Source organism: Amphiprion ocellaris, chromosome 23 (genome assembly GCF_022539595.1).
Source record: "Amphiprion ocellaris isolate individual 3 ecotype Okinawa chromosome 23, ASM2253959v1, whole genome shotgun sequence".
Taxonomy (NCBI): Eukaryota; Metazoa; Chordata; class Actinopteri; family Pomacentridae; genus Amphiprion; species Amphiprion ocellaris.
The window spans coordinates 23,975,575-24,000,700 of NC_072788.1; the positions used below are offsets into that span (position 1 = coordinate 23,975,575).

At 36.1% G+C, this 25,126-nt stretch overlaps 3 protein-coding genes and 2 long non-coding RNA genes across 6 annotated transcripts; 2 read left to right on the plus strand and 3 right to left on the minus strand.

Annotated features, from left to right (window-relative positions):
* The first annotated feature begins 1,443 nt into the window (after positions 1–1,443).
* On the plus strand, positions 1,444–7,568 carry LOC111564328 (uncharacterized). Of its 2 annotated transcripts, XR_008600593.1 has the most exons (4): positions 1,444–1,710; positions 2,102–2,200; positions 3,264–5,943; positions 7,247–7,568. It is a non-coding gene; the product is annotated as an uncharacterized LOC111564328 (long non-coding RNA). The 2 variants fall into 2 exon arrangements; XR_002745773.3 differs by having other exon boundaries at positions 1,446–1,710; positions 5,491–7,568.
* LOC111564325 (butyrophilin subfamily 3 member A3-like) lies at positions 3,705–10,336 on the minus strand. The gene is made up of 6 exons (XM_055007740.1): positions 10,067–10,336; positions 9,577–9,675; positions 7,050–7,391; positions 5,671–5,958; positions 5,465–5,584; positions 3,705–5,143 (listed from the first exon to the last, which is right to left on the minus strand). Exons 2-6 carry the CDS (start codon positions 9,665–9,667, stop codon positions 4,587–4,589), a joined length of 1,398 nt encoding a protein of 465 aa, XP_054863715.1. The 5' UTR covers positions 9,668–9,675; positions 10,067–10,336; the 3' UTR covers positions 3,705–4,586.
* Positions 10,337–10,591: 255 nt separating this feature from the next.
* On the minus strand, positions 10,592–14,954 carry LOC129348139 (uncharacterized). Its single transcript, XR_008600597.1, has 4 exons — positions 14,876–14,954; positions 13,487–13,563; positions 13,055–13,213; positions 10,592–10,825 (listed from the first exon to the last, which is right to left on the minus strand). It is a non-coding gene; the product is annotated as an uncharacterized LOC129348139 (long non-coding RNA).
* A 684-nt stretch (positions 14,955–15,638) lies between these two features.
* Positions 15,639–18,393, minus strand: LOC111564326 (golgin subfamily A member 6-like protein 4). The gene is made up of 3 exons (XM_023263827.3): positions 18,187–18,393; positions 16,927–17,020; positions 15,639–16,686 (listed from the first exon to the last, which is right to left on the minus strand). Exons 2-3 carry the CDS (start codon positions 16,934–16,936, stop codon positions 16,265–16,267), a joined length of 432 nt encoding a protein of 143 aa, XP_023119595.2. The 5' UTR covers positions 16,937–17,020; positions 18,187–18,393; the 3' UTR covers positions 15,639–16,264.
* A 4,579-nt stretch (positions 18,394–22,972) lies between these two features.
* On the plus strand, positions 22,973–24,673 carry LOC129348134 (high affinity immunoglobulin gamma Fc receptor I-like). The gene is made up of 5 exons (XM_055007757.1): positions 22,973–23,007; positions 23,087–23,131; positions 23,263–23,526; positions 23,600–23,845; positions 24,030–24,673. The coding sequence occupies exons 1-5, from the start codon at positions 22,977–22,979 to the stop codon at positions 24,161–24,163; spliced, it is 720 nt and encodes a 239-aa protein (XP_054863732.1). The 5' UTR covers positions 22,973–22,976; the 3' UTR covers positions 24,164–24,673.
* The last annotated feature ends 453 nt before the right edge of the window (positions 24,674–25,126 follow it).

Below are 25,126 nucleotides of genomic sequence, written 5' to 3' on the forward strand. Positions count from 1 at the left end.
TTTTTTATTAGCTTATTTGTCTGTTTCAAAATGTTTCTGGTGCAGAAAGTTTGCGTCTTTTCCAAATCTGAGCCTGACTAACAAACTGACCTGAGATCTGTGTTCATGATAAATAGATGGAAGCAACATATTCTGTAGAAATCAGGGTGAAATCAGCCTCAGCTCTCCATAATGATTGTATTCTTCTCCTTTGTCTGTTCTGGTCTGAATCTGAACATCTGGAAACAGTACAACTCTGCCCTCTGCAGTCACAAAGCCTCTTTTCACCTCAAGTTGACTCAACAACATAAACTTTAGGCCATTTAAGCTCTTATATCTTAGTCACTCATGATGTACCTTGTTTTATTCAGAACCATCTCAGCTATCCAGATCTTCCATCATTTTATGTGATAACACCTCCAGATATTGTTGTTATCCTTTATATCAAAGAAATGACCTATTCCATGTGAGGAAAACATGATTTTTTGCATGGATCTAAAATAAAATGTTGCAGTTTAGATGTCTTAGTATAATTATGTCAGAGACATTATCTGGAATCTGTTAATATAAGAACCATGAGGATGGGATACTGTTTGACATGGAAATTAGAATAAATATGAGCTCAACACGAATCATTATTTTATCACATACAGTATTTGACTTGCAGAGGTGGTAAACCAGGGGCCCCTCATGGTCATTTTGTTTGGGGCCCCTGCAGTCTTGAGCCTTTTTCCATGCAGGTGACTTCCACTTGTCTTTTAAACCACTTTTTGCATCATTGTAAATAAACTAAATTCATTATCTTGTGGTTATTTTTCATACAAAGCAGGGGTCTACATTGGAGACGATGCAGAAGTTTGTTGTAATTTCAGAACCAGATTTCTCCAAAATATTAGGTGCTCTAACAGAACAAGTGTATGTTACAGCTGAATGAGATGAGGTGAATAAGCTAGGACATGGGTTCTGCAAAGCATCTGGAGATAGTTTCAATTGTAACTGGCACTGCATAAATAAAATAAAATTGAATTGAATTAAATTGAGATATGAGAGTCAGAGCTGCAACCGGACAGCAGAGCAGATAAACAGACCTCATCAGGTGTTTGCTCTGTGTGATAAAACAAACGTCCTGTAAATCATTACATTAAATCTGCAATAAAAGCACAACTTAAATCATTTTCTTCAACTGCAATAAGGGTTCAGTAATTTGTTCACTCTGAGTTTTTACTGATAATTTAAAGCATGAAACTGAAAGTAGAGCCACCATGTTTATAATAAATAGTCCAAGTCAACATAATTTACAATATTAAAATTATATTTGGACAGACAAGATGCATTTGTACACACCTGGATGATGCACAAAAAGGTGAACGAACACTTTTTTATTTCATCTGTTCAAAGTACAAACAGTTTTATTAGAGGAGGAACAATGAGTTCAGATTAAACATTAACAAGACAATAAAACAACAAGCAAACTCTAAATTCTCATAGAAACATGGATTTATTTCTGTCTGCATTGTTTTAAAAGTTTAACTTGAAGGTTTATTTCCTGATAGATTTAATTCTGGAGGATGTTTTTAGATGAAGAATGAATAAATTGCAGCTCCAGGTGCATCAGCAGTGACCACACCTGGTTGTATTTTCCACATCCATGACCAGAGTCCAAACCTTATTGGAGGCTGTTGACCGTACAGCTCACTGAGAGGACAGGCGACGCTCTGACGCTCTCAACAGGTATTTTACTTTTTCTCAAATGTATTTCAGCTTTCATTGGAGCTCCTGTCACAGTTTCTAGCACTTTACTGTTATAAGAAAGTTGAATTAGACAGAGAAACAGCTTCCACAGCCAATAAATCAGAGACTGTGTGGAATTATGTTGCTGGAGATCCTGCATTCTGCTGCAGATATTATCCATTTAAACATGTATACACAGATTATTCAGCTAAATGCAACTGAAATGACTGTAAATGTTCCCTGCTTTATCAGAATCTGCTTCTGTAACTAGACTCAGGCATCTTTTGTTTAATTAGTTATTTTAATTGGACAGTTTTGTCTAAAAAATTGCATCAAACCTTCTTTTTTGAATAATTCTTCATATTTAATTCCTGTGTTTTTGAATGTTCAGCACTCAGGATGGTTCACACCATGGAGGGATTATCTCTTAAATCTCCACTCAGAAGCTTCAACGTGTTGGTTTTCCTTCTTCTGATGCACTTTTATGAAGGTAACTTTGACACAAACACACTAGTTGTATTTTGTGTTGAACCCAACAGATGCACTCTTCATCCAAACTCACATCTCTTCTTCTTGGTTGGATCGATCTCAGATATTTATTGGAGCACGAATCAGGTGAAACTGCATGACTTGACCTTAACTTTGACTTGACCTTCTGCCTGACAAAGAGTCTTGTTGCTGAATCTGACCTTGAATTTACACTAAATGTAACCATAGTTTCAAAATGTTATTGCAGCAACATTGAAAAGATTAGAAATTTAGATTTACTAGTGGCTCATTGCTTTTATATACATGGACAAAATAATGACATCAATATTTCATCTTTGGCTGATGTCAGACATCTAAAGTTAAACTGAACTTCATCTTCCTCAAAATTCAAACATTTCTGTCAGAATTCTGGCAAAAGTTAAACTTAAAGACAAACATCAGAAATCAGAGTTTAAATTTAGAATTTAGACAAAAGTCAAATTTAAGTTTAAAGACAATTCAGAATTGTCAAAATTCTAAATTCTCAGTTTAATGTAAGAGTTGTATGTTTACATCAGACAAGTCAGTCAAGTTTTAAATCAGAATTAAGCCAAAAAAAAAAAAAGTCAGAATTCTGACTTTGAAGTTAGAATACTAAGTTTAAAGTCAGAACTGAATTTAAAGTCAGACTTTAGAAGAAAATCAAAATGAATAAGGGGTAATTGTCAGAATATTTCGTACAAAATCAGAAATCTGAGTTGAAAGTGAGATTTCAGACACGGTCAGAAGGAATTCGAAGGTTAAAGACTTAATTAAGGATAAAAAATCAGCCAGAACTACATTCTTTTACGGGAGCCTAAATCCACTTTTTCCAAACATTACTCTTCTTTTACTTGTTTTATTGTTTAAGAAGATGAAACTGTTTACTAGAAAATGTTTCATAAAGGTCTGCTTTGGACAAGACAACATTATAGTTGGGTCCAGAGCAAACATAGTTTAAATGACATGAAGCAAACGTCTACAGTTTTCACTGCAGCAACTTTAAGCTGTGATTGTTTGATATGAGCTCCATGTATTTTGTGCAGCTCAGTCTCAGGCGATGGCTCCATCTCAAGCCGTTGTATCGATGCTTGGTGGAGACGCTGTGCTGCCGTGCCGTCTGGAAGCTGGTTTAGATGCTGCTCAGCTGACGGTGGAGTGGGGGAGGCCGGATCTGGAGCCCAGATTTGTCTATATTTGGCACAACGGGAAGGAAATTACAAATGACCAAAACGCATTAATATTTTTTTAAGTTTATAAGAACAGTTTCACCTCCAAGTTCTGCTTCAAGGAATCATATAAAGTTCAATAAATCAGATGTAACCAGAAGGTTTGTTATCAAATATTGTATCACTGTACTTTTTGTGATGAATAAGTCTCAATAATTAACACATTATTGTTTTTAGCCCTGAAGGACATTGTACAAACAAGAACATATGCAAAAAAAAAACAAACAAAAAACAAACAAACAACAAAACAACATTGGACAACATTACAGACAAATTTTAATAGTTTCTTAAAGAAAAAGGTTGAATCACACGTGTAAGGATTTATTGCAAACATTTTCATTTCCATTTTTAAGAATTGTTTAGTGGCAAACTGAGACAAAAGGAAAAAGAAAAGCCACATTTTATTAATTTTAAGGCCCAATTAACCCCATTGAAAAGAACAAATCATTAATCTTCCCTTTATTTCTGTTTATAGTCATTTGCATATTGTGAATGTTTAGAAAATAACAAAGTGAGTGGTTAGCCACAAACATGGTAAAGCTTTAAACATTATTTAGGCCAAAAGTGTGGTGAAAAAATGTGGTTTCACCTAAACTAAAAAGTTACACAATAGTACAACAAAAGTTAAAAATAAAAGAATAATAATAATGCAGAAGTCAGTGCACACTAATATAAAAGCTACAAAACATGTTTACAGTACAAGTGTGTTACTCTGATTGTTATGTGAAATTCTAAAGATAATCAAGCCACTATAACATGAAACTAACAAAAACATTCATGTTCATCGTGTAAATCTACATGGTCCAGATCTGTCTGTCTGTCTGTCCGTCCGTCCGTCCGTCCGTCCGTCCGTCCGTCCGTCCGTCCGTCCGTCCGTCCGTCCGTCCGTCCGTCCGTCCGTCCGTCTGTCTGTCTGTCCGTCTATCCGTCCATCCGTCCATCCGTCCATCAATCCATCCGTCCATCCATCCATCTGTCCATCCATCCATCCATCCATCTGTCTATCCATCCATCCATCCATCCATCTGAATCTTATTCTAAATGTCTCTAAGAACAGATCAGAGACATAAACTCTGACTGTTTCTGTATTTTCTCATGTTAACATGATGAGGAGATGAGATCTGATCCTGTTACTTTCCTTCATTTATCTGACTGTAGTTTGCTCTGAAGTACTTTCTTGTGATTCTCCATCTCCTCTATTTGTTGTTTCATCTGCTCCTTGCTGATCTCCAGTTTCTGCTTCTTTTCTTTCTGTTTATTAACCTCATTATATACAGCCTTCATGATACTCTCTGTGGTAATGTTCAGTTGTTGATGATCTTTCTTTCTGTCCTCCAGGTTCCATTTGACTTCAGTCATGATGTCCTTTAGTCTAATGTATCCCTGTGCTCTGTTTGCTGTCTGATCTCCCTCCTTCTTCATCACTTCTTCATCCAGTGACTTCATCTTCTTCTCCTGTTCTTCAGATTTCTTATCTGCCTCTTGACTTTGGGAGTCGAGCTTTTCTTTCTGCGTCTTCAGTTCCCCCGCAATTTTCTGTAGAGCTTCAATCGTCTGTATCACGTTGTTTTGTTCTTCCTCATTCTTCAAGAACTCCTCATCAAGTTTTGCTTTTTTCTTGTCCAAATCTTCTATTTTATTGATTTCTGTCATCAGCTTTTGTCTCTCTTCGTGTGGATGCTGGAGCCGTTTCATTTCTGCAGTAAAAACATGAGTTAAAAACATAAAACCCAAAGTAAAAATCACGTCTACTGGTGTCAAAAGGTTTTTGATCAGATCACAAATGGAATGAAATGTTTAAAATTAGAACCTCATTTTTAAGTATATTTTCAGTCTTACATTGATTCTGTAACATTTAAAAAAAAATCTAAATTTTCACTTTTATATGTGAACATTAAGTGAATGTTTATGACTGTTTGGATCTTTCTTTTTTTTTTTTTTTAGCTTGATAGCTTAATCAGTGCAGAGCTTTCACATGAAATACATTTTTTAATAAATCAAACTCAGTTTTTACTCACGGATTTTGTTTTGCTTCCATTTCCAGATAAAAAATGCAGCTGCTAGAACCAACATGATTCCAAAAATCACACTAAAGGCAACAGAAGCAGCGCAGCTAGACGAGACCTTGAAGAAATCATCTGAAATCATAAAAACACTGCAGTTACAAACCACCAAACCTCAACTGTTCTCAGCTGAAACTCATCCTTTCTGTCATTATTTCTACCTGGAACATGGATCCATGTGTCTCTGGTCTGGTTGATGTTGTTCTGCTGGACTCTGCAGGTGAACTTGTTTCCATGTTTCTTCTCCACAGTCACTCTGCTGCTGACACTATAGAGGTCATCAGGACCTCTGACTGTCTCTGTAGGTCCAGCAGAGAGGAGGTTTCCCTCAGCGTCCAGCCACAACACCTCAGGTTCTGGATACCAGCCTGCAGACTCACACTGTAACACAACTGAGCTGCTGGTTCTACCAAGTCCTGCTAAACTGATTCCAGGTGAAGAGACAGAACCTGTTGAGAGAGAAAAGACTTCAGACATGAACTTCACAGAGCTTAAGGGCAACAAAAAGTAGAGAAGAAAATGCTGTAGTTTGCGTGATAAAAAATCTGTCTTAAAAAAAAAAATAGCAAACAATGTTGCAAAAAACGTCATCAGATAGAATATTTTTAAAAGCAACTTTAAAAACTGTTTGAAAAGTGATCATATTATGGCATGTGGTGAAAATATGTTTTTAAAAAAAAAAAACGGCAAGTACAGTATGTTCTATTAACAACAACAACAACAACAACAACAACAGCAGCAGCAGCAGCAGCAGCAGCTGGTTAAAAATTATTTTAAAAAAGTTTGTTTGGACACACCTTCTCATTCAGTGCTTTGTATTTGTTTGTATTATTTTCTACATTATAGACTAATACTTAAGAGTAACACTTTTTTGTTTACAACTAATGGTGGGATGCGATTAAAGAATGTATCGAATTAATTACAGGCTTTGTAATTAATTCATTGCCATTAATTGCGTGTTTGTCAAATAGCAATATTTGACACAATAAGTGTAGTTTCTCAGATCAAATTAATTTTGGTTGACAATTGAATCAATGAACAGACATATACGTGTTTGTAATTTAAAATAATAAAATTTAAAGAATGACACGTAGAAAAAAAGTGATTGTGACTATTTAAAGCCTGGATTTCATCAGGTTTTCAGACTGCGTGGCACATAACATCAGCAGAAGTAATTCAAGGACCTTCAAAAAGTAGAAAATCCAAATATAGGAATATTTGGATTTTTTAATAGAAACATCATTTTTTATTTCTAAACAAAAATATTTGTTTCATGAACTAAAAGTGGTCTATTATGGGATGGCTACACCGTTTGCCGGTCAGAGGTGTATGAGCAGGACCATCATAGCTAACGTTAGCTCTAGTGCTAACAGCAATATGCTTTAATTTACACATTTTTAAATGACATCAACAAGAAGGTTGGTCCTCAGTTCTTATCTCTACTTGTACAACACATTTGTCCTGATCTGTAGCGATGCTTGCTGATCATAGAGGTGAATGAAAAGTTCTAAATGTAGAAGAGTGTCGTTCATTTACTCACCAACAAGGAGCTCCATAAAATATTCTTTTTCCTGTTTGGGAATGTAGCATCTGTATCTTCCATTATCAGATGTTTTCAGTTGGGTGAGCTTCAGGGAAGCGTTGCCTTGTTTCAGTTCATCTGTGGACATCGACACTCTTCCCTTGAAGGCTGCGTTTTGGTTGTTCGTAAGTTCTTTCCCGTTGTGCCAAATATAGACAAATCTGGGCTCCAGATCCGGCCTCCCCCACTCCACCGTCAGCTGAGCAGCATCTAAACCAGCTTCCAGACGGCACGGCAGCACAGCGTCTCCACCAAGCATCGATACAACGGCTTGAGATGGAGCCATCGCCTGAGACTGAGCTGCACAAAATACATGGAGCTCATATCAAACAATCACAGCTTAAAGTTGCTGCAGTGAAAACTGTAGACGTTTGCTTCATGTCATTTAAACTATGTTTGCTCTGGACCCAACTATAATGTTGTCTTGTCCAAAGCAGACCTTTATGAAACATTTTCTACAATAAAATTCTAAAACTCTTCTGTGGTAGATGTCGACTCCTTTAGTTTCTGTATTGTGTGTTTGTGTAGCTGCTGTTTTTACTTGGTTTCATCTTCTTAAACAATAAAACAAGTCAGACATGATAAATCGTTGTAGAAAGTGGATTAGGGCTCCCCAGCACACGATTCCAACTTTCTGACTTTTTAACTTTAATGTGAGAATTTTGATTCTTGTACTTTATTCTGACTTTAAACTCAGAATTCTGGCTTGAAACACATGATTCCAACTTTAACGTTAGAATTCTCACTCTTCTGACTTATATTCTGAGTCTTTTAAACTGTATTCTGACTTTAAACACAAACTTATGATTTTACCTTGAGAATTCGGACTCTTTTGAACTTTCTTCTGACTTTAAACTCAGAATTCTGACTTTTATCAACTTTGAATTTTCCGACTTTAACCTGAAATCGTACCTTTTTGGTCAATTCTTACTCTTTTGAGCTGAAATCTGTCTTTCATCTTAGAATTCATTCTGACCTTTGTCTGACTTTAAACGTAAAAGTCTTGAAATTCAAAATTCTGACAATTATATTACATTTATGACTGAAAACTCAGATTTCAGTTCAAACTTTTTATCCTTAATTAAGTCTTTAAACTTAGAATTCCTTCTGACCATGTCTGAAATCTCACTTTCAACTCAGATTTCTGATTTTATACTCAAAAATCTGACAGTTCACTCATCATTCATTCAGATTTTCTTCTAAAGTCTGGCTTTAAATTCAGTTTTGACTTTGATAGGATCATTTTAATCTCCACTGACCTCCTGCTTTCACACTGATCCAAACCAAATCAAGCTGAAGCAAGAAACTAAGGAAAGCAAAAGGGTTTAAAACAACAACAAAAAACCCAGAAAACTAAATCTCTAAATTACAATCATACAGGAAGAACTCCGCAACAGTGTAGTTAAGACCATAGACTTCCTCCAAACTGTAATCAAAATTCCTCTTCATTTTCTTCCAATCCAAAATGATTGTTTTGCTTTGTTTCTTTTTGGGCTGCTGCAGTGTGTTTTTAATGATCTTTTCTTACTTACATCTTCCATGAGAATCTTATCACCATTTTCCCAGCTTTTTATTTCAGAGCACTACAAATCATTGTTATTGTTACTAGTATCATTATCACATCTACTGACCCCCTGCTTTCAAACTGACTCAAACCAAATTAAGATGAACCAAGACAATAAGGAATGGAAAAGGACTTTTCAAAAAAAAATAAAAATAAAAAATTGAATAAAAACTATCACAGCACAGGAGGAACTCTGCAACAATGTAGTTAGCATAATACTAGACATCCTCCAAAGTCTCATCAAAGTCCTCTTCATTTTCAAGTCTCATCCCCTTCGTGACCTTCCAATCCAAAATGATCATTTTGCTTAGTCTTTTCTCAGCCTGCTGCCATGTGTTTTTATTCCATTTTATCCTATTCACATCTTAAATTCTCATTTTTATCACCTTTTTTTGAGCTTTTTCAAAGCACCACCACAATTCTGAATTGTCTTTAAACTTAAATTTGACTTTTGTCTAAATTCTAAATTTAAACTCTGATTTCTGATGTTTGTCTTAAGTTTAACTTTTGCCAGAATTCTGACAGAAATGTTTGAATTTTGAGGAAGATGAAGTTCAGTTTAACTTTAGATGTCTGACATCAGCCAAAGATGAAATATTGATGTCATTATTTTGTCCATGTATATAAAAGCAATGAGCCACTAGTAAATCTAAATTTCTAATCTTTTCAATGTTGCTGCAATAACATTTTGAAACTATGGTTACATTTAGTGTAAATTCAAGGTCAGATTCAGCAACAAGACTCTTTGTCAGGCAGAAGGTCAAGTCAAAGTTAAGGTCAAGTCATGCAGTTTCACCTGATTCGTGCTCCAATAAATATCTGAGATCGATCCAACCAAGAAGAAGAGATGTGAGTTTGGATGAAGAGTGCATCTGTTGGGTTCAACACAAAATACAACTAGTGTGTTTGTGTCAAAGTTACCTTCATAAAAGTGCATCAGAAGAAGGAAAACCAACACGTTGAAGCTTCTGAGTGGAGATTTAAGAGATAATCCCTCCATGGTGTGAACCATCCTGAGTGCTGAACATTCAAAAACACAGGAATTAAATATGAAGAATTATTCAAAAAAGAAGGTTTGATGCAATTTTTTAGACAAAACTGTCCAATTAAAATAACTAATTAAACAAAAGATGCCTGAGTCTAGTTACAGAAGCAGATTCTGATAAAGCAGGGAACATTTACAGTCATTTCAGTTGCATTTAGCTGAATAATCTGTGTATACATGTTTAAATGGATAATATCTGCAGCAGAATGCAGGATCTCCAGCAACATAATTCCACACAGTCTCTGATTTATTGGCTGTGGAAGCTGTTTCTCTGTCTAATTCAACTTTCTTATAACAGTAAAGTGCTAGAAACTGTGACAGGAGCTCCAATGAAAGCTGAAATACATTTGAGAAAAAGTAAAATACCTGTTGAGAGCGTCAGAGCGTCGCCTGTCCTCTCAGTGAGCTGTACGGTCAACAGCCTCCAATAAGGTTTGGACTCTGGTCATGGATGTGGAAAATACAACCAGGTGTGGTCACTGCTGATGCACCTGGAGCTGCAATTTATTCATTCTTCATCTAAAAACATCCTCCAGAATTAAATCTATCAGGAAGTAAACCTTCAAGTTAAACTTTTAAAACAATGCAGACAGAAATAAATCCATGTTTCTATGAGAATTTAGAGTTTGCTTGTTGTTTTATTGTCTTGTTAATGTTTAATCTGAACTCATTGTTCCTCCTCTAATAAAACTGTTTGTACTTTGAACAGATGAAATAAAAAAGTGTTCGTTCACCTTTTTGTGCATCATCCAGGTGTGTACAAATGCATCTTGTCTGTCCAAATATAATTTTAATATTGTAAATTATGTTGACTTGGACTATTTATTATAAACATGGTGGCTCTACTTTCAGTTTCATGCTTTAAATTATCAGTAAAAACTCAGAGTGAACAAATTACTGAACCCTTATTGCAGTTGAAGAAAATGATTGAAGTTGTGCTTTTATTGCAGATTTAATGTAATGATTTACAGGACGTTTGTTTTATCACACAGAGCAACAGTGATATGTTAATATTTAACTGTTGGCCAGAGTCAGACGTCTAAAGTGAAACTAAATGTCTCTTCATAGGTCACAGCAGCTTCCCACAATCATTAGACATTATTTTTTCATTGCAGAGGTGTGCTCCTATAATAAAACACATAAATAATGAAATCATTAAATGGAATCTGTTCAACATTTTACTGGCATCTCACAGACTTTCCATGTTTAGTTAAATTACAAATAGTATCCAGCAAAAACACAGAAAAGGAAATAAATTACATGTTAAGCATAAAAACAAGCTAACACTGAAAACAATGTCCACATTAAAGAAAGCACGATTTAAAAAAATAAATAATTTGTTCATTCACATTGACTGTAAAATTACACTGATTTAATGTATTGAAATTAGTAAAAAATAAATAAAAAATAGTTGTTAATGGAACGACAAAATATGGACATTATGAATAGAGAAATGGTGAAGATTGTTCTGTTTTGTTGAACAAAAAAAGTTGTGAAATCGTAGAAAAATACTGTTTTTCACAGTTTATTTACTTGTTAGTTTCAGAGTAAATAAACAGCGACAGCAACACAGTGAATGAGGAGAACAAATGAGTAGATTTTAACTGTAAAAGAGTTTTAATGTAGAAAAAAGAAATGTTTAGGACACGATGAACACACAAAATAACAAAATGCTCACAGTCAAGGTCAAACAAGTAAAAAATTCACATGACTGCATCTATTTATAAAAAATGTTCTTGCTTTTAGACTTTTTCCTGATTCAAATATAGATATTTTTATTCTCCAGTCCTGCACAGCATGAATCACTTCCTCTCTAGTTCCACATTTAGACAGTTACCTGCTGCACTACTGAACAGGAACCATTTGGACATTTATCTTTTGGATTGAGGTGAATTTAAGCCAGAAGATGTAAAAACTGGAAGAATCCTCGTTTACAACAATCGTTGAGCTACTAATCTGTGACCTGCTCTAGTATCTGAAAATTATACATAGATATGTCACTTTATTACTTCATCAAGGAACGCAGCAGAGTTATGTGATGACTGACATACGTTTGTTCATCTGTCTGTCAGTCTGTCTGTTAGCAACATTACTCAACAATGGAATAATGGATTTGGATGAAATTTTCAGAGAAGCTCAGAAATGACACAAGGACCTCCTTGTTAGATTCTGGCAGTGATGCAGTTTATAGTCTGGATCCACGGATTTGTTAAAGATTTCTGTATCATTGAAAGATAGCAGCACAGCGTCACTGTAACCATGACAACAAGTGAACACTACTGTAGCTGCCTGCTGATGATCACATGATTGTGATCCTAATACAGATCCACCACTGTGAACTTATCAGGACTTGGAAATGATACAACGACTGAGCAGCCTTGGAGGAGTACTGCAATCTCTGAGTGCTTTTCTTGTTATACTTCATTCTACATTTAACAATTAGCTGAAAATAAATTCCGTTTTCTCAAACCGGATTTAGTTTAAAAAAAAAATAAAAAAAATAAACATTTAGGACTCAGTGCTCCAGAGTCACATGACAAAAATTCAGAAGCTTTTAGCTGAACTAGGTTGAACTGCAGGCTGTGTTTAGATCTAAAAACAAATTCAAATGTAAATGGTAAATTATCTATAATATGTGGATCCTCCATTGTTCCAGTGTTGTTAACAACATATGAGCACTTAGAAAAATGCTGGACATGTTGATTCTAGGGTTGTTGTTCTAAAATATATCATCTTTTTTATGATTTATGTCATTATAACTTGTTTATACAGCACCAAAGACATTTCTGAGTTCTCTCTCCTTCTTCATGGTTGTTCTGTTTCCAGAGAGCTGCAGGACTTGTTAAGATGTTATTTTAACTTCACATAACTATACATTCTTGAACTGCGAAATACTACGAAAGGTGGAACGTTCTGTCTGCAATGTTCTGACAATGTTTTGGGAATGTTGCGGAGGGAATCTATAAAATATTCTCACAATGACAACAAAGTGAGAACAGTCAGTACAATATTCAGTTTTAGGGGCATAACTGTGGAACAATGTTATTGTCACACTTTTTTGTACACATCTTTTTTTACTGGATCTTTGAGAGGAGCATTCTGGGACCAAAAGGAAAAGCATTAGTAGAACTTTACAGAACTTTCTCAGAATATTTTAGAAACCTGAGCTCCCGTTAACATGCTGCACTTGAGCTGAAACTTGAACATCAGAATGAACTTAATCTGAATTCATTAAAATACAATCCTGGAACCACATTTAAATGAAAATCTCTGCATAATGTTCTCATCAAAGCTTTATTTCCTTTCTCTGCATCTTTCAAACATTTTCTGTTGCTCCCTCGTTTCCTCTCCTACCTTTATCAGAGACTGATTGAGTTTCTCTGACATTTTATCCACATTTATCTTCTCCACTGTAGGGTCTATTTTCTCATTGCCGTCTTCATGTTTGGTGTGAACCTCACCAGGACTGTCACAGTGATGAGATGTGGGGGGTTCAGCCGCCATCATGGAGCTCTGAAAATGAACACAAGTCAGTAAAAACTGTACAGAGCAACATAAAAAAAGAGCTTTTGAATACGTTACACATCCAAAACAAAGTGATTTGCCAGCAGACGTTAAATCTGAATTAGTGACGTGTACAAGGTTGTTCATTTCAACAATTTAAACCTTGTGTGAAACATATTCTCTTGAATTTATCTACTTCCTACTTTTTTATTTGCCTCTGTATTCCAGTTTTAAATTTGTGGTCAAACAACCGATTTGCTCCCTTGTTGTTTTCTCTCCTACCTTTTTAAGAGATGGATTGAGCTTCTCTGACATCTTATCCACATTTATCTTCTCCACTGCAGGGTTTATTTTCTCATCTTTTTGAAACGGGAATAAAATCAAACAGGAAACAGAAGCTCAGCAGAATTTTAAAGATCAACTCAAAAATATGTATACTGTGTTTCATTTTATAGGCAAGAATTTAAAAAATATATAGCAGCAGATGGGAGCAGACGGGACTGTTGCACAGTTCTTCCTTTAACTCCTTTTGGAAGAACTGAACTGTGCAACAGTCTCATCTGCTGCTATATATCTATCTAATCTATCTATCTATCTATCTATCTATGTATCTATCTATGTATCTATCTATCTATCTATCTATCTATCTATCTATCTATCTATCTATCTATCTATCTATCTATCTATCTATCTATCTATCTATCTATCTATCTATCTATCTATCTATCTATCTATCTCTGTCTGTCTGTCTGTCTGTCTGTCTGTCTGTCTGTCTGTCTGTCTGTCTGTCTGTCTGTCTGTCTGTCTGTCTGTCTGTCTGTCTGTCTGTCTATCTATCTATCTATCTATCTATCTATCTATCTATCTATCTATCTATCTATCTATCTATCTATCTATCTATCTATCTATCTATCTATCTATCTATCTATAGTCTATCTATCTATCTATCTATCTATTTATCTATCTATCTATCTATCTATCTATCTATCTCTATCTATCTGTCTATCTATCTATCTATCTATCTATCTATCTAGATATCTAGATATATATAGATAGACTATAGATAGATAGATAGATAGATAGATACATAGATAGACTATAGATAGATAGATAGATAGATAGATAGATAGATAGATAGATAGATAGACTATAGATAAATAGATAGATAGATAGATAGATAGATAGATAGACAGATAGATAGAGATAGATAGATAGATAGATAGATAGATAGACTATAGATAGATAGATAGATAGATACATAGATAGACTATAGATAGATAGATAGATAGATAGATAGATAGATAGATAGATAGATAGATAGATAGATAGATAGATAGATAGATAGATAGACTATAGATAAATAGATATCTAGATATATATAGATAGACTATAGATAGATAGATAGATAGATAGATAGATACATAGATAGACTATAGATAGATAGATAGATAGATAGATAGATAGATAGATAGATAGATAGATAGATAGATAGATAGATAGACTATAGATAGATAGATAGATACATAGATAGACTATAGTAAGAAAAAGAGCTGAACAAGAAATACGTGCTTTTATGGTCATGCAGACTGTTCTGAGCTATTTGTAATATTTAGCACAGCTTCAACAGAAAGTAAAACAGTTGAAAATTCTTTAAAAGTTCACTGTACATACCTGATTGGTGGATTAAGTCTGTTCAGTTTGACAGAAGCTGCACCGTAAACGTCCTGGAGGAAAATAAGCTGTACTTCCACCTCAGTCAACTGTAATCTGAAAAGGTGTGTTCACTTTTACTGCCTGTCTGCTGCAGTGTTTACTAGAATGTACTGTAAATAAGTTGAGTCTTATTTAAGAATTTATTTACCCAAAATAAACCATTTCCTCAAACCAGGTTCTTTAAAAATCTAAAAAATTCTTCGCTTCTTGCTGCGTTTGACGAGACACGACTCAGTCAGCGATGACTGACAGTCACATGACACAAATTTAAAGCTTTCAGCTGAACTGCAGGCAGTGTTCACACAGAGAAGAGACAAGTCTGGAAACAAACTGAATTAAAACATGTCCCCAGTTTGAATCAGTTCTGATGATTTGAGGTTTTCCTTCTTCATTATTCCATTAACTCTCTACACAGCTTCAGTTTCATAGAGCATGATGCTGCCACCACCATGCTTGATGCTAGGTTTGCTGTTCTTGAGGTTAAAGGCCTCATCTTCTCATCTTCTGAACATGTTTCTGCTCGTTGTGGCCAAACACCCCAGTTTTTGTTTTACCTGACCTAAAAACATTCCTCCAGAAGGCCAAAGATCAGTTGTTTGATTTTTCTTATGCTTTCTGTGTGAGTTGGAACTTATTACTATAAAATGTGACTGTGTGCACTGAAACCATTACAAGCAACAGGTTACTGTAGTGTTGATACAACAGATGTGCTCACCTGGCCAAAGCTGTTCAAAATTCTGTTTTATTTCTTAAAATGGGTATTATATCAGATCACATTCAAAGCTAATGCAAATTGTAAAAGTAAAGCCAGAAAATGTTGACAAGTAAAGAAAAATCAGAGACCAAAGTGTTCAAAAATTTACCTGTGCACAGTCTGAGCAGGAAAGAAAGTCAATTCAACATCCTTATAGCAACAGATAAGTCTTTATCTTGTGATAATATTTAACTAGTAGGTCAGAAATAAAAAAACAAAACAACAAGTCACATCAAGGTTCATCCAGATATGAAATCATTAAGGATCTAATACAGAACAAACTTCTTCAGGACAAACTAGCAGCAGCTTTATTCAACAGTAAGCTGACTTCAAATCATATTTAAATCACAATGTGACTGTAGTTGAATAAGTTTACTTTTGGAAGATTTTGTTGTATTATTTCATGTTTTTATTGCTTTACTGCTGCTTGATTGTTTAAAAACTTAGTTTTGACAGAACAAACACAAAATTTGGATCATGTCGGCTGTGGAAACACAAAAAACCTGGTGTACATAAAGAATCACATTATTACTTCCTGTAATCATGGTTTTTCATTTAGTTCTCAGGAGGAAATGCACTGGTCACTAGAGTTTCTACAAGTCCATCAGCTTCATGAGATTAGACTGCTGTTTCTCAAGAATTCTCTTTTTCTCATCCAACCTCCATTCAGTTTGTATTCGTTCTTCTTTTTCTTTTAACAGTTTCTCTGGTTTCTCATACTTTTCTTCTCTCTCTTTTAATTCTTTCTCCACTTCCTGGAGCTTCTTCTTGTTTTCCTTCTTTTCCTCATCGACCTCCTCAAGTTGCCGTTTGACATCAACCATCTGGTTTTCCATCTCTGTCTTCAGTGTTTTCATCTCTGCCTTCAGTGTTTCCAGCAGCGTAACCATCTGTTTCATGTCATCTGTCTTTGGTGTTGCATGTGATAGAATCCTGTTCTCCGGATTGCTGTTGCGTCGTATTGGACCATAACTTTGCTCCTCATCACCACCATTGGAGGGACCACAACAATAGCCTGATCAACACAGAAACACAACAGAATGTGATTGTTAATATGACAACTAGATTTAGATCAGCTTAGATATTCTCTTCCCTGCAGTATTATTTGTTTTTCAAACATGAAATACTGCATGTTTTGGATGAATAACGTTGTGAAAATAAAATTACCAAAAAAAAAACAAAACCCATGATAAAATGTTCAAATGTCCACAGCAACTGAAACACTCTGATTTTATGTGTGATAAGTGTGACTTACAGTTCCCCATGATGATAACAGCTCCTGAAACAGCAACAACCAGTCCAACGAAGGCAGAGGTCAGTTAAAGAGTAGCTGGATTGGTAGATTGTAGCTGAAAAATCACAACACAGATGTGAAAGAGTGAACAAGATTTAACGTGGCATCATCATAAAGTCAATAAAGTGACAAAACACATTTAATTATCCGTATGAGCTCATTCTCTTTGAACCAGCAGGTTTGAAAGACAGAAAAAAAATGCTAAGTTCACTTCATTTATAAGCTAGAAACTATAAAACCTGAAAGAATCATCACATTTTCAATTTTACATTTGAATAACCAGGAAAGCCAATTCCATTTAAAATTATAATATTTCATTCAAATCACTTTATTCTACATCTCATTGAAACATCTGGAAAAAGTAAAGACCAGATTCTGACTCAGCTGTGACCAGCAGTCAGAAATTCAGTGATAACTGGGTTGAACTGCAGGCAGTGTTTCCACAGAGAGACTGAGAGGAAAATCAAACCTATTAGATCATTCGGCATCATTTCAACTTGATTTTTAATGATTTATAGCTTTCTAACTGAGTGATACGACAGAATAAACATTTCTGAGTTCTCTGTTCTTCCTGTCAGGATTTTTCTGTTTCCACTGAGGTGCAGGACTTTAGGTTGCTGGGAAGAAAAAACGAGACAGTAGCAAATAAAAACGCTCAGAGGATTAAACTCAGAAGAGGAAGAAACGTTGTGACATGATTTCTGCAGATGCCAACAAGTTACTCATGAATCAAACTAAAGTCTTTACAGAATCACACAAATGAAGGTCACAGACTGCAGCTGATGTTTAATAAAAATAAAACAGCCACATGCATCATGTGTTCATTTAAATACACTTAAAACCTGAACCTTTTCTGTCACTATGAAACTATCATTTACTGTCTCAGCCACAAAAAGTCTTTATTGCCACAATAAATGAAAAACATAAATGTTTTTTCCCAACAAAACATTCTGATTCTCGACTCATATTCAGATAAAATCACATCAATAATCACAGTGACATGTTGAAAAGAAGAATCTTTACTGAAATTATTTAGCTTTAAAAACGCTTATTGTTTTCTGGTGCACCACAGTGACTCCAAAATATTTTAAAAAAAAACATCGACGAAGTTCAGAAAATATATCAACATGTGACCTGATTTCATTTCACAAACAGGAAAGATGAATGTTTCGAGTAAAAACTAGAATAAAAAGACAAAACGTGAGTTTTCTTGCTGCTTACCGTCGTGTTGCGTTTGAGTCGACTGACCTCAGAGACGATGAGCTTCGGGGTTGAAGTACTTTCACTTTATTGTCACATGATGAGGTCTGTTTGTCTGCTCTGCTTCCTGGTTGCAGCTCACACTCCTCCTTATCTCATAGTGTCCACAAGGTGTAAACCTACTTTCATTCACTGTGTAGCTTCATCTTTAACAGCTTCTGTCTAGTCGCTGCATGTTAAATACTGGGACTCTTTAAAGTGGCTGAATATAACCAGCAGGACAAGTTGTGATTTTACAGGCTGTTTCCTGGTTCGTCTCTTTTCAGGATTGTTCAGGTTTCTGCCTTTGTGCTCTTATCACAAGCTGCTCTGTTGGTAGGTCACAGCAGATACCAGCTTTATAGGTGAACTTGTGGTTTTACTGCAGCTGGAGTTTATTGTGTCAATAAAAATGTGAACCGTAACCAGAGTTTGACTCTTTAGAGTTTGACAGATGTGTTTTGTTGCCCTGATGTGTTACACTGATTATTCAAAGAATAAATAGCACAAAAAGAAGAATGCAAAAGCTTGGTGATGTCAGAGGGTCACAGGCTTGATGCAGTTATTGCAAGCAAAGGATTTGCGACTACATATTAAGCCTTATAGTAATAACAACACATTTTATTTATAGGCCCCTTTATAACACCTGAGGACATCATACAAAGTAAACAAAGGGAAAACACATCAACAGTCTAAAGTTTGTCAGTGTTTCAGGTGAATCTGTTTTCAGTCTATCTGTTCCACTATTTTCGCTCCTAAAAAGCTGGAGTTCCGTTACAAATAATACTATCTTCTAAATTGTGTATCAGATCCAGATGTAAACTGCCAGTTAAACGTTTGGACACACCTCTCATTCAGTGGTTTTTATTTAATTAGTTTATACAACGTAGATTAATGCTGAACACATCAAAACTATAAAAGAACACATATGGAATTATGCTGTAAACAAAAAAGTGTTAATTCGCAGTATTAATCTACAATGTAGAAAATAACACAAATAAATAAAAAGCATTAAATGAGAAGGTTTGTCCAAACTTTTGACTGGCAGAGTAAACACCTGGAAATGAAAGCTGAAATGTTATACATTATACATCCACATTATCATTGTAATATTAGAAATATACAATCTGACAGCATATATAAAGTCATGTCAACTATAAATGGAAAACATAAAATAAATGATTGTGTAAATATGACAGCTGGAACATCTGGATGCTGCAATTTTCATTCACCTTTATAAATCTGCTGAAGCTCTGTCAGGTTACACAAGGATTGATTGATTGATTGATTGATTGATTGATTGATTGATTGATTGATATTTTTTCAAATATGTAAAGACAAGTACCAAGAAAACAAGGAATATATATATAAACACATACATACATAGGGATCGTGTTTTTTATTTGGATGATCTGTCGGAGTTGTTTTATTGATTTAATTTTCTACAGACAGGTTTTTCAGTAATTATTTACCATTTTAAATAATTAATACAAAGGGCCACTGGATATGCAGAATCTGAATTGTGTGATTAAATCTAATCAACTTTGGCTAGTTTTAAATCTTAAGTCTTAAAGAAATAATCTTCCCATAGATTTTTTTGTCATGCTGATACATTATCAGTGCCACTGACTGAATCGTTCAACATTTTCAGCTTGAAGAAAGAAACATGAGAGACGCCCGATACGTCCACCAGGCCAGTAACAGTGATTATAGAAACAATGCGCATTATAATAGGGGCCATTTATTTCCCGTTACTCATGCATTCGACACAAATGACAAAAAGTCAACCTTTACCCTGACAAATATTGTTCCACAAGAAATATCTTTCAATGGCAGCAGCTGGCAAAAAATGGAGAGCTGCACCAAATGTGTCCTGCAAAGTTATTGCATTAATAATAAGGGCGTCACTGAAGGCTTTGTAGTGACGGGAACATGGCCCAGCATGAGCAACACACTCAACAACAGGGTGAACATACCTTCCATGCTCTGCACAGCATTTTGCTGTTACAGTCACAACACCAAAGACTGGTTAGCCAGTGCACACTGGGACGACAACATCCCAGAATATGAATCTGTATATCTGCAGACAAAGACTCTGGCAGAACTCCATCAAGAGCTGAGCGTGAACAACTCCAGATTTGAGGCGTTTCCTGGAACGCAATGTCCTCTCCACAGAACTGTGGCTGAGTTTTACCAAGAAATGGACAGTCAATGCCAGTGGCCTCCCCAGGATTCATCCACAAGGAATAATGATAACAATGATAACAAGATAACAAGAAGGTTCAGGAGGCCATGGTGGAGAGCTGAAAGTCCTCCACGATGCACTGAGAGCTGCAGTGAAACGTATCCAGGGAGTTCCACAATCAGATGTTTATAAAATGAAAGAAACGCTGGAAGATGTGTTTGGAGATGTCATGAGAGTTTTCATGAACCTCCTGATAGGTGCACTGACAGAAATATGACCAGGTTTGGATGCACCAAACAATAAAGATCTGCTTGATGGACTTCCTTGTCCAGGTATTAATGCTCCATAATTGACAAACCTTATTCTGACAAGTATTGATCAGCAAGCAGTGATTTGTAGAATAAGCTTCTGATAGATTTACTTTGCTTATGATCTGTTACTTCAAACAATAATAAGATATATTGATCTGAATGTAGCCTGATGCATTACTGTGAGAAGCCAACAGTTCTGACATTGATTAGTGCGTTGTGCTTTATGGCTCTAACATACATGATACACAAATATAAAATGTTGGATGATACGTGTTGATGTTTAAAGCATGTTACATGTTAAAGCATGTACCCATAAATAAATACTAGTGGGAACTGAAAGTCACCTGGCTTTGAAGTACTGTCATTCTAAACAGACTGTTGAATGTAAGATTATTTCACATATAGTCCTAAACAAAAGAGTAGATACACTTGTAAAGATCGCCTATATCATGGCAGTATTGAGTTTCCAGTGACTCCTATGTCTTAATTTCTGATGATGAACTCATTGAAATACATGCGTCTTTGTCACAAACACCAAAAAAACAGTTGAGTATTTTGTTTTTTCATAGATTTATTAAAATTGAGCCTTGAAGGTTCCCTGGTCATCCATCATGACACTCAAGTTTCTGGCAGACTTTGTGGGTTTGAGTTGGGTTGATTCAAGCTGGTGTTGATTTCTTGTTGAACAGAGGGACTGGCTGGGAGGACAAGGAGCTCAGTCTTGGAGAAGTTGAGTTGAAAGTGGCAATTTTTCATCCATGCTGCGGTATCTGCAAGCATAATGAAGATATCTGCAAGGCATGATTACCTTCTGCTGATGGTTTTAGGTTTTCCTGAAGAATGTGGAGGTAATCCTCCATCTTCATTAGTCCAGAACTTTCCTCCAGAAGGACTTTTCTTTGTCTATGTGATCTGCACTAACTTGAGTGGAGCTTTAAGGTTCTGCTTCTAGAGGAAGAACTTCCTTCTTCATGGAGCCTCTCAGCTCATGTTGGTGTAAAACACTATGGACCAATTGTCTCTCAGCAGCAGGTGATAGTTTGCGTTTTCTTCCTGTTGGTGGCAGTAACACAACTGGACCATGAACTTTATACTGACAAACAGATGATTTAGGATCTGAATCTGCTTTGAAATGACTCCAGGTGACTTTCTGACTTGGTCAAGTCAATGATTTGCTTTGTCAGATCTTTGCTGAGCTCCTCAAACTGTCCCACTGTAATGTTTGAGTCTAATGAGTGCATCTGATGCTTCCATTTAAATTGGTTCAGAGGAGTCATCAGCTGTAGTGAACTGTAATCACTCATAAGAAGTTAAGAGAAATCAAGAAAATTAATCAACGCAGCTTTCTGCATCACCAGGACTTATAATTCAAGTTACTGTATGTATGCTTTTGACCCAGCAGATTGTCATATTTCCAGAAGAGCTTCAGTAAATCTATGAGCTATGAGAGAATCAAAATGCATAGTTGTTTACTGTGGCAAATATGAATTTGTTTCAATGATTCCATTATTATAGAAAATTAAGAGTTTTAGGAGTCATTGGAAACTAAAGACTGTCATACATGGTCTTTACCAAGTGTATATAAATTTTTGTTCAAAGCTGTACATTCTGAAACTCATTCTAAACACCAGTTGTGGAGAGAAAAAAACCCCATGTTCAGTGAGAACCTGACCAGGACCACCACAGTGAAGCATGAAGGTGGAAGTGTGATGATATGGGGCTGTCTGAGTGCTAAAGGTGTTGAAGACACTTACAGAAGACACTGTGGATACATGGTTGTACACCCAAATACTGAATAAGATACTAACATCTGGTCTAAAGAAGCTTGTCAGTGTGCGTTGCCATGTTTGAATGCTGGATGAACCTCTGTTGTACTGGGGTTTTGTAGAGGACCACAGTGGGTGTCGCTAACCTTTAAGTGGGCGGTGACTGCAAAAAGGTGGAGCTTCGATGGAGTGAACCAATGTCAAAGCCCGTTAGAGGGCTTCATACAGAGTCGTAGAACTGGAGTTACATCTAGTAACTAATATTTCTTCTGCATGAGAAAGGTCACATTAAAAATTAAAGGCTTAAGAATACAAGTATCCTGTCTGGACACGAACCAGGTTAAAGGGTTTACATACACCATCCCAGAGTCAAAACTCCAATGGATGAGTTCAACTTACAGAAAACCACAACAGACCTGTGAGTCTCGTGCCTGCACAAGAACAGGAAGTTGTCTGTTGTGTTGAAGTTGTATTTCAGTCTGAAGCTCAGTCAGTCGGCAGGAAGACAACATGAAGGTCAGAGCTTGCAGCATTGGACTGTGTGAGTATCAGAGTCTCAGGTTTCTCAGTTTGTTCCTTTAAAGTTTGTCTCATGTAGTTTTCGTCTCTTGTCTGTGCAGTGATGCTTGTATTGGTTTTTCTGGGTTCACACATCCACAGCTGTGGTAAGTCAACAAGAATGGAGGTTTGCTGAGAGGGATGAACATCTCTTTGGTGTAACATGAGCTTCTTTGATTGTTTAACAACTATGAGAGAATTCACTAGTGTTTCATTTCTAACTCCGTCTTTCTTTCAGTCTCAGATGCAGCTTTTCGTATTGTTCCGAGCAGACTGCAGCTCTTTCAGTACGAGCCTCTCACTTTTCACTGCGAAGGTCTTGACGGTTCCAGTTGGCTGCGAGGAATCAGAAGCGCCGGGGGATTTTTGTCGGTGTGCGATGCTGCAGAAACACCAGCGGCGTCTTGCAGAATTCACAAAGCCTATCGAGCAGACAGCGGAGAATACTGGTGTGAGACTGAAGGAGGAGATAGAAGCAGCAGCATCAGGATCAACGTCACCGGTAGGTTTGAGTTTTTACAAAAAGTCGCTGCATGAGAGGAAATTGGGTGGAAATGACCAGAGATGTGTTCCAGATGGTTCAGTGATCCTGGAGAGTCCCGTCCTGCCCATCATGGAGGGCGACTGTGTGACTTTACGCTGCAGAAACCAGACGATGTCTTCTGATCTGACAGCTGCTTTCTATAAAGATGGACTCCTCATAGGGAGCAGCTCTGCAGGAGAGATGATCCTCCACAGTGTTTCTGGCTCTGATGAAGGACTCTACAACTGCAACATCTCCAGTGTTGGAGAATCTCCACAGAGCTGGTTGGCTGTCAGAGGTAACACATCACACTGATTATGATTTAAGCTGCTAAAATTCATGTAAATTACATTTTCAGTGGATTCTACAAGCACATTATCATCAGTTTTCCATCTGTGGGACTGTAATCGTTCACGAAGCTCCTCCAGACAAACTGCTTCATGCTGGTAAGGTTATCCTGATATATTCTCTTGTTCTTCCAGCTCTTCACAGACAGATTCATTCCAGTCATATCTATCTCATCCTGAGGACTGTGTTCACCATCGTCATGGTTGTTCTGCTGCTGCTGCTGGTTGGAGTGATTCACTTTGGGAAACTCAGAGTCACACAGAAATAACTGAAATTCACGTAGAAGGTAACCAATGGAGAATCCTGGAGGCCAGTTTGGTCTCACAGAATACTTGAATTCAGATTTAATCTGTTTTATATTCACTTCTGCTCATGTTCAAGTTGGTGTAAAATGCTATTTGTCAGATATATTTATACTTGCAGTCAGTTCTGTTAGACTTTCTCACGGCCAGAAAAGCTCAGAAACCACAGAGGTACTGGCTGATGCATGAAACTATTTCTAAAGAGCAGACATCAGGCTTTTTCAGTTCTGATGTTCGGTGTTAATTCAAGCTTCTGAAACCACATGAGAAAGCAAACGTATGTCAGTGGAAACTACAACATGTATATATAAGGACATACAGTATAAAAGCAGATTGTGAGGTTTGTGATTGAAATAAGCATCACATAAACGTCTTTTAAACCAGCTGCTGTGTTACTGCATCATTGGCTTTGCTCTTTATGTGTCTATGACAGCAGAAAAAAAACATGAAAATGTGCAATAAATAGAATTCTGAAGGATGAACATAGTCGTAACTTTGTGCTACACTAAGTTTTGATTGTTTTACCTCTTCAGGAATGTCAGTATTACACATGGAAGTATTTGAACTGGAGTTAAATCAGCAAATTATGAGTGAAAGTTCTGAAGTTGGTTAATAAAGAAAATAATGCAGATATAAGATATAGATACTTAACAATACATTCTGCATTGGGTTTCATTAAAGTTCTTGTTCTGATAACAGAGAAATAAGCTCCATGTACAATATAAGAAAGACTTTTAAAAGTTTAATCAACAGATTTCAAATGAAACTTTTGACTTGATAAAGTTTATTAGATCAGAGTCGAACAACTTCAGTTTTTTCTTCAGACGTTCAGGATGAAATGATGCAAACTGTTGGAACTTTGTACAAACATCAGGATTTATTGCAAAGTGATCCAACATCATGTCTGAATCCTCCTGAAGCATAAAATG